Raw genomic sequence first — 8,677 nt, 5'->3', positions numbered from 1 at the left:
CTGCTCGCACTTGACTATGGAGCAGCTGCAGGCCATGGTCTTGAGGCCTGTTCTAGAATGTTCCCTGCTCGCACTTGGCTATGGAGCAGCTGCAGACCATGGTCTTAATCCTGTTCTAGAATGTTCCCTGCTCGCACTTGGCTATGGAGCAGCTGCAGGCCATGGTCTTGAGGCCTGTTCTAGAATGTTCCACGCTTGCACTTGGCTATGGGGCTGTGATTCTGAGGCCTGTTCTAGAATGCTCCCTGTTTCCACTTGGCTCTGGGGCGGGTGCAGGCTGTGATTCTGAGGCCTGCGTGTTCCTGGCAGGAGGTCTGCAATGCCCCTGGGCCGCAGAACCAGCCTGGGACTTAAGTGCTACCATTGCTGCCCCACTTGTGAGCACGACTGCTCTCTGCCAGGTCCCATTGCAGAAGGCCATGCTGACGCTGTGGCTGGGCCCCTCCCAGGCAGGTTTCTGTGTGAGGCTGTGGGAGCATCCGCTCACCCTCCCAACCTTCAGAAGGCTGCACCAGCCTCTTTGGGTCTTCGGTGGGGGCAGTCCCTGGGCGTTGGGCACAATCACACGTGCCAATATCTGTTTGTGCCCGCTGCTCCTGGTTAAATGTGCTGCCACCAGGAAGCGTGGGGCTTACGGCACTGCAGCTCGGGCTGTGAGGGGACCCGTCCTGGGCTATAGTCCGGTTGACTGCACCTGCAGGAGACCTGGCCTTTGGTGGAATAAGGGTTTGGGTGCAGTGGCTGCTGCCCAGGCCCTCAGAGGACGGAGCCAGACCCTCCCTGTGGACATAGGAAGAAGTGGTCTGCCTGCACCAGTAGCTCCACACCCTTAGCTAATGGGCCGGTCGCCCACACCCCTCAGTCCCGCTCAGACGTCCACTCTACCCACCTGGCCCCACCAGCATGGCTGCCATCACTGTCCTCTGCAGGTGTCCTCCTAACCCTGGCCCTGGCCACACTTGTGCGTGACACCCTCCCACCCACTGTCTGTATATGCACCACTGTCCCCACACACCCACCACTGTCCCTGATGGCCGCCCACGTAGCTCTCCCCTCTAAGTTTGCTCAGGGCTGTGGCCACACTGCAGGCGGAGAGGGCCGGCTGGGCCTGGATGGGAGGCAGCTCTCAGGCTGCATCTGGCCCAGTCCACATGGGCCCAGGCGCTGGGCCGGGGTCCGAGCCAGTGCCCGACTGGTGCTCGGGTCCCGTGTGACTGGTGCCCCCTCACAGATGGGCTACCTCAAGAAGAACGGGGACGGCAGCCTGCTCTACAGCGTGGTCAACGCGGCCGAGCCTGATGCTGAAGGTGGGCACCACCTGCGCACTCCCCAGGAGGCCGCTTCAGGGCCTCGCCCAGGGTGGGCAGGGGGCCTCGTGGGCGTGGAGCAGGGGAGCTGAGGTGGCATGTCCCCTTGGCTAGGAAGGTGGAGTAGGGCTCTCGGGACAGTGGGCTTGGCCCATGGAACGTGCTCGTGCTCACGTTCCGGAAGGACTTGCTCTAAGCCACATGCAGCAGCCCTCTCCTCCCTTGGGCCCCGTGAGAGTTCTAGAAAAATCTCATTCGATGATCCTACCGTGGGAGGGGCATCCAGGCCGTTGGATCACTTTTAGCATCTTGGATGACTTGTCTACACCTGGCCTCGCACTGCAGGTGCACACAGGTGTAGACAGGTGCTTGCACCTGAGACACCGTCCCCTGCACTTGGGCTGCACCCACACACTAACCCCCATGGATGAGAGAGGCTGCTGTTGTCGGGGGTGGTGGGGCTCAGCTGACAGCCGGGAGGTGCAGGTGTGGTGTGAAGCTGCCCGCAGGCCGCTGGGTCTACTCAGGAGGGACGAGGAGCGGCTGCTGACCGGTTGGGCAGGCTGAGTTGTCTCCTGGCACGCCGACCATGGGGGTGTCGGGGAGACGACTGGCCCCTGGCCACAGTGCCGTCCCCACCGGCCGGCCTGCCTGCCAGCCACTGCCGTGCCTGTGTTACAGAGGAAGAGCTGCTCCCCGTGGACCTGAGCTCTCTGTCCAGCAAGCTGCTGCCCAGCTTCACCACCCTGAGCTTCAAGGACGAGCGCAGGAGCAAAGGTACGCCTGGCCCTGGAGCAGGGGCGCTCCTGAGGTCAGGCCTGGGCGTCGCTGCCTGCTGTACGGCCCTGGGTGCAATCGGCAGACACAGGAGGCTTGTGAGAACAGCTGGGGGGCCCAGAGAGTGCTGGCCTCCACCCTGCACCTGAGCCAGCACCTAACATGGGTCTTCTCCCTCCCCTGCAGTCACCTTCCTCTCCAGTGCCAGCTCCACCCTTTCCATGCACAGCAGCGCCGTGTTTGGGGACCTGAAATCCGACGAGGCGGAGCTGCTCTATTCCGCCTACGGTGACGAGACGGGGGTGCAGTGTGCGCTCAGGTAGAGCTGGGGGCCGGACGGCATGGGGACGCAGCTCCCTCCCAGCAGCCTGTGGTCTCAGGGAGGTGACAGGGTTCACGCCCTCGGCCCGCCCACAGAGATGCGAGTGTCGGAAGGGGGGAAGGGAAGACGGTCCTGCTTCCCCGACACCTTTGGGCTAGCAGGGGAATCTTAGGGAGACAGGGCCCTCGCACCCGTCTGAGAGGGCAGCGGCTTTGGGACAGCTAGGCAGGCAGGGCATCCTCTCGATGGCTTCTTCCAGCCTGCAGGAGTTCGTGAAGGACGCAGGGAGCTACAGTAAAAAGCTAGTGGATGACCTCCTGGACCAGCTCACCGGAGGCGACCACTCCCGGATGTTGGCCCGGCTGAAGCAGGTGGGCGCTGTGCCCTGCGGCTGCGCGGTTTTTTGGGATAGCTGGTTGATGCTCCTGCGCTGCTGTGCCCTCTCTGCTTTGAGCACTTGTTTCTCTTTGGAGACACTGAGCACATCAGGGCCACGTGGGCCCACGGCCGAGGTGTCAGGCAAGGCCCGTGGTCGGTTGTCACCACCCTGAGTGCAGCTGAGGGGGCCAGTGCCGAGGGTGCGCCTTGATTGTGTGCTGTGTGTGTGTGGAGTATGCGCACGGTACATGCGCGTGTTCAGTGTGTGCGCACAGGGCATGTGTGTGCAGTGCCGGTGTGTGTGTGTGCAGGCGTGCACAGCCCCTGCACACACTGCGGCGTCCCCCCCCGCCCCTTCTGTTGCAGAGGAGAATCGTCCCTGTGAAGCCTCCGGATGAGATGAAGGTGAGTGTGTGGCCTGGGATGGATGGATGGATGGATGGGTACAGGTAGCATTCCCCAGAGCGTCTGCCTGAGGGAAGGGACCAGGGGCAGTCTCGGGTGATAATTCACTCAGAATTTGGTAGGGCATCCCCTCCCCCAACCCCTGCACTTGGACCCACACTTTAGAGGCCCACTGGAAGTGGAGGAGGCTGGCATCGCATGCGCTCCGCCAGCTCAGAAACTCACGGGGCTGAGCCCTGCCCATCTATCTAGCTGCACCCCGGTCAGGGGGGCTTCTGTCTAGAGCAGAGTGGGGGCCGGGGTATGTACACCAACAGGACCCCTAGCCCAGTGGCCTGTACACTCTCCACGGGTGGGTAGCCTAAGCTCCTGGTCATGCCAACCCCTGCTGACGCGGCTGCGTGGCACCAGGGCCAGGATGGCACAGAGTGGCAAGAGGGACAATGGAAACGGCCTCTCTGCAGTTTACTCTTAGAGCCGGCTGCCACACGGCACACGGCCTTCCTAAGACCCTGGTTCTGAGGGCAGGGAATGAGGCCGGCAGGATCAGGGGAGGGAGCTCCTGGGCTCAGGGACTGTGGCCACAGTGCCAAGAAGTGGATGCAGGAGGTGACACGTGGCAGGCATGGGATGACACAGGACAAGAATATCTGCCCCCCATCCTAGTTCTCTGACCACCCCCCTCCCCCCCACCTGTAGTAAGAGCCTGTGCTTGCCGTTGGCAGTCTGGGTGGATTGGCACGCCCCTTAGCCCCACCAGTGGCGAGGCCGAGGCGTGGGCGGGGCCGCGGGCTGACCCCACTGGGTAGCATCAGCAGCCCACACCATTGGGCCTCTGACCCCCTCCTCGTCCTCCATGCAGGTTGGGGACCCGCTGGGAGACGGCGGTGGCTCCGTTCTGGATTTCATGTCTGTGAAGCCGTACTCGGACGTCTCACTGGACATGTCCGTGCTCAGCTCTCTGGGTGAGTCACAGCGGCGGTGTCTGCCCGAGGTCCAGGCCCGCGTCGCCCTCCCTGAGCGTGTGCCTGGCTCCACTGCTGCCCACTGCCCCCCTTCCTGCAGAGATGGTGACCCTCGGGCCCTGAGTGTCCGGGGCTCGGATCGCTGCTTGCTCTCACTTTTCCCGGCCCACCGAGGGTCTTGGAGACCCGTAGGTTTGCTCCTGAGCCAGCAGCTCCCCTGCATGTGGTTTGTCCAGGGGCAAGCCCAGCCAGGGGAGGGTGGAAAGAGCCCGGCCGGAGGGTCGAGGAGGAAGAGGAGAGCAGGGCTCGGCATGGAGGAGCTGCTATCCAAAGGCAAGGGGTCAGGCTTTCTCTGTGCCGTGGGCTCTAGCCGTTGGAGGACGTTGCTTCCTGGGTCTCGCTAGCTGTGGCCTGTGGCTTACAGCTAGCTGGCCTAGCGGGCCAGACCCCTGCAGTGCCCCGGAATTTTCCTGGGCCCCACATGCACGTTGGTGGGACCGTCAGCTCCCACCCTGCACAGCCCGAGGGCAGTCGTTTCAGATCTTGCCCTGCTCTCTGGACCCCTCTCCACCTGCCCGTTCTGTGCCCTCAGAGCCTGTGAGCCCGCTCAATGCTGCCCAATGCTGCCCGCCCACGTCTCGGTCACCGGAGCTTCCTGGTGGCAGCCTCCTCTGCTGCCTGGGGGTGTGACGACTGGTGACTTTACTGGCCAGTGCTCCTCAACCTAGGGGGTCTTGTTTTCGGGCCCTTGGGGGACCTGGGCCACTTGGGCTCTGTTGGGCCAGCACCACCGGGTCCCTCTGATAGGGGCACCCTGGGTAGGTCCCCGGCCCCGGCAGGATCTCTCTCACCACGGCTCCCTGTTCCTTGGCAGGAGGCTCCCTGCAGGCAGCCCTACCCTCTTGACCACATTCTGCACCTCTGGATGCAGGAACCCAAGCTCCCACAACTGACGGAGCGCGTACAGCAGCAGTGTGCTGGCTTCACCCGGCCAGGGGGCTTCCCACATGCAGAATGGGAGTGGGCAGGCTCAGGCTTCCCTGGGCTGTGCACTGGGACCACGGAGCAGTGCGCCGGGTGGCTGTGTGACCACATCTGCACTGTGTCCAGTGTCAGGGGTCTCAGGTTCCTTGTGCGTGACAAGATGGCCGAGCCGTCTCGGGCCCCCATGATGGCCCTGTGCACACGCTGAGCTTGGTGTGACCAATGGTCTGGCTCACATGGCTTCCTGGTCACTGCTCAGGTGGTCCTGCTGCTGTCCCTGATCAGCATCGTCTGCTCAGTCAGGCGATCTTGGTGCAGGTAGCTCTGAATCCCCGTAGCGGCCGTGACCCAAGAGCGGATGTGCTCACAGACAGCGCGGCTGGCCTCTGGATGGCCCGCCAGGCACTGTGCCTCTTCTGGCCCAGCCTCCGTTGCTCGGCTCGGCCTCTGACCCCGGCGGTGTCGCGTGTGCAGGGAAAGTGAAGAAGGAGCTGGACCGGGAGGATGGCACCCTGGGCCTGGACGAGACGGCCAAGCTGCTTCAGGACCTGCACGAGGCGCAGGCGGAGCGCGGCGGCTCCCGGCCTTCCTCCAACCTCAGCTCCCTGTCCAATGCCTCTGATCGGGACCCACACCCACTGGGTGAGCAAGCGCCAGGCTCCTTCTCCACGCAGGAGCCCCAGGAGACTGGAGGGCTTGTTGCTGCCAGCGGTGGGAGGGGGAGGGAAGAGACATATGGAGACCTCATGACTGAGAGCCCAAAAGCCAGGTGGGTCTGTAATGTGTGGACAGGTTGTGTGCGCAAGGACGTGAGTGGTGTGGACCTGGAGCTTGGTGTGGGAGTGTGTGGTGTGGACATGCGGCTCAGTGTGTGTGCGTGCGTGGGAGTGCATGGTGTGGATCTGGGGTTTGTGTGTGTGCATGGGAGTGCATGGTGTGGACCTAGGGCTTGGTGTGTGCGTGCGTGGATGTACGTGGTGTAGACCTGGGGCTTGCTGTGTATGCGTTAGAGTGCATGGTGTGGACCTGGGGATTGGTGTGTGTGCGTGAGAGTGCATGGTGTGGACCTGGGGCTTGGTGTGTGTGTGCGTGGATGTACGTGGAGTAGACCTGGGGCTTGCTGTGTATGCGTGAGAGTGCATGGTGTGGACCTAGGGCTTGGTGTGTGTGCGTGAGAGTGCATGGTGTGGACCTGGGGCTTGGTGTGTGTGCGTGAGAGTGCATGGTGTGGACCTGGGGCTTGGTGTGTGTGCGTGAGAGTGCATGGTGTGTAGACCTGGGGCTTGGTGTGTGTGTGCGTGGATGTATGTGGTGTAGACCTGGGGCTTGCTGTGTATGCGTTAGAGTGCATGGTGTGGACCTAGGGCTTGCTGTGTGTGCATGGTAGTGTGTGGTGTGGACTTGGGGCTTATTGTGTGTGTGCATGGTGGTGTGTAGTGTGGACATGGGGCTTGCTATGTGTGTGCGTGGTAGTGTGTGGTGTGGACATAGGGCGTGCTTTGACTAGGGGGCAGTGGGGGCATGGGAGCGTCAGTCCTCAGGCTGTCCAGCCCCCCTGGCATTCCTGGCCCTCAATACAGGGGCGTGCTGTGAACCGGTGGCTTTCTCTGTCCGGGGAGGGCGGTGGGCCCCTGTTGTCTGTGCACAATGGCATCTCCCTGTAGGAGCAGCCTCGTGCAGGGGCCTGGCCACACCGCTCAAGGGCAGTGCTGCAGGCAGGCGGCCAGGCCCCGGCCAGGCCTGTTGTGTGTGACACTGCACCCTCCCCTGCACCCCAATCACAGGCAGCCCATCTCACCTCAGCGTCGGGGAGCAGCCAGACGTGACCCATGACCCCTACGAGTTTCTGCAGTCCCCAGAGCCGGCCACCTCCAGTGGCAGCTAGCCCTGGTGAGGCTGCAGCTGTCTGCAAGCAAGCGCCTTCCACAAGGACGGTCACTGTAGGACAGACCTGTGCCCCCTCGGGCCGTCTGGGGTGAGGGCCCCCTGAGACGGCAGGCAGCGCCGCATGCAGCTAGCGGGTGCGAGGCCGGGGGCGGGGCTGCTGTATAAACCTGTCGGGACCAGCCTCACCGAGTGTGCTGAGTGCTCCCTGCTTTCTCGTGGGGCCGGGAGCCCTGGCCAGCTCTGCCCCTGCCCCGAGTGCCCAGGGCAGGGCAGGACACAGTCCCCCAGCTCTGTGTTTACAGGGCAGGTGAGGAGAGAGCCCTCTGCCCTGCGCTCCTGGGACAGGTAGGATGAAGCCCTCACAGGTGCGCCCAGCGCTCTGAGCTGAGCCCCCTAGTGTCAGCTGCCGCCCACTGGTGAAGGCTGTTTTGTGCCCACAGGCCACCTGGGGCACTCGCTGGGCACCACTCTGGAATTGTGGACCTAATAAAGAGACATGCAGATATGGCCACTCCTGATGTTGTGCAGGGTGGGGCGTCTCCTGCTGAGTGGCCTCAGTGCCGACATGTCATGAAGATGTGCTCCTCTCTGCCCACAGCCCGTAGAGTGTGCCCCCTGCCCCCAAGACCACCTGGGGCCTGGGGCCCACCACACGCTTCCTGTCTGTCCTGCAGCTGCCCCCTTACCACCTGGACCCTGAGGACATGCAGTATGCAGATGGGAAGCTGAGGCCTTGGCCACACTGCCTGTCCCCTCTAGGTGGGGACCCCAGCCAGCAGCCCAGCTCTGGGGGTGCACGGGGCAGGTCAGAGGGCAGCATGGTGTGTGCAGGGGGACGTTTGCCTCTGGCATCAGAAAGAGAATGTCCGGTGTGTGGAGCTCAGCCATAGTGACCTGTTGGCACATTTTGGTGGCTCAGTGTATTTTACTGTTTTTATTTTATTCCATTAAAAGACAGTGGGAGGGATGCGGAATCCGTGTACCAAAAATTGCTGGTTGACTTAGAACCATGTGATCCCAAACCAGTGTACCGAAGGAAGAAGTCCAGGCTGCACCGGAGGCATTAGTGACAATCACTCCAGGGGTTTGGGTGATTTTGCCACCCTGAGGCTGTGTGGAGGTGGCAGGGCGGGTGCAGCCTGCCCATCAGGGTATGGGGCCCACGATGCCTCCGGGGGCGGGTGCTTCTGTTTGCTGGGACTCTGCCTGCCTCCAGGGGAGCCCATGTGGGCCGCCTGACACAGCGCTGTTGGTGCCCTGCCGCGTGTCCACCAACCTGGGGTACGTGTGACTCTGTACCCGCTGACCTGTGAACTTTGTAGCACCAGCCTGCAGCTCCCTGAGCGTGAAGAGGGCCCTGGCTCGCGTCAGATTTACGGACTCGAGTGGGCGGGGTGCCTTGATGTAATATGACATTGACATAAAGCTTTTCTTACACGTCTGTGAGTGTCACTGGATTTATTTCTGAAGACAACCTGGCCTGACACACTCACTCATTCACTAGGGGGTTTGAACTGCAGACCTTGAGGTTAGCCAATGCGTGGCCTGCTGTGCTAGCAGGGTTCCTCTTGTGGCCAGCAAGGCATCCGTCATTGACGGAATACCAAAGCCCTGGAAGGATGCATCTGTGCGAGAAATTTGGAAGCAGGCTC

At 62.5% G+C, this 8,677-nt stretch overlaps 1 protein-coding gene across 3 annotated transcripts in view; it reads left to right on the top strand.

Annotated features, from left to right (window-relative positions):
- BRD9 (bromodomain containing 9) overlaps window positions 1-7,469 on the top strand; it is a 14,847-nt gene extending 7,378 nt beyond the window's left edge. For all 3 annotated transcript variants that reach the window (XM_045285115.1, XM_030888916.2, XM_045285114.1), the window contains exons 9-16: window positions 1,232-1,307; window positions 1,989-2,084; window positions 2,271-2,403; window positions 2,666-2,777; window positions 3,151-3,189; window positions 4,052-4,154; window positions 5,613-5,780; window positions 6,923-7,469. In XM_045285115.1, coding sequence (XP_045141050.1) covers window positions 1,232-1,307; window positions 1,989-2,084; window positions 2,271-2,403; window positions 2,666-2,777; window positions 3,151-3,189; window positions 4,052-4,154; window positions 5,613-5,780; window positions 6,923-7,023 — 828 coding nt within the window. In that variant the 3' untranslated portion in view covers window positions 7,024-7,469. The remainder of the gene's footprint in view (window positions 1-1,231; window positions 1,308-1,988; window positions 2,085-2,270; window positions 2,404-2,665; window positions 2,778-3,150; window positions 3,190-4,051; window positions 4,155-5,612; window positions 5,781-6,922) is intronic.
- Window positions 7,470-8,677: the final 1,208 nt, after the last annotated feature.

This window comes from Echinops telfairi, unplaced genomic scaffold, assembly GCF_000313985.2.
Source record: "Echinops telfairi isolate 266 unplaced genomic scaffold, ASM31398v2 ScPeMD7_7469;HRSCAF=8507_1, whole genome shotgun sequence".
Classification (NCBI taxonomy): Eukaryota; Metazoa; Chordata; class Mammalia; order Afrosoricida; family Tenrecidae; genus Echinops; species Echinops telfairi.
Note: the sequence above shows the minus strand (reverse complement) of the source record. Positions and strands in the feature narration are given on the sequence as shown.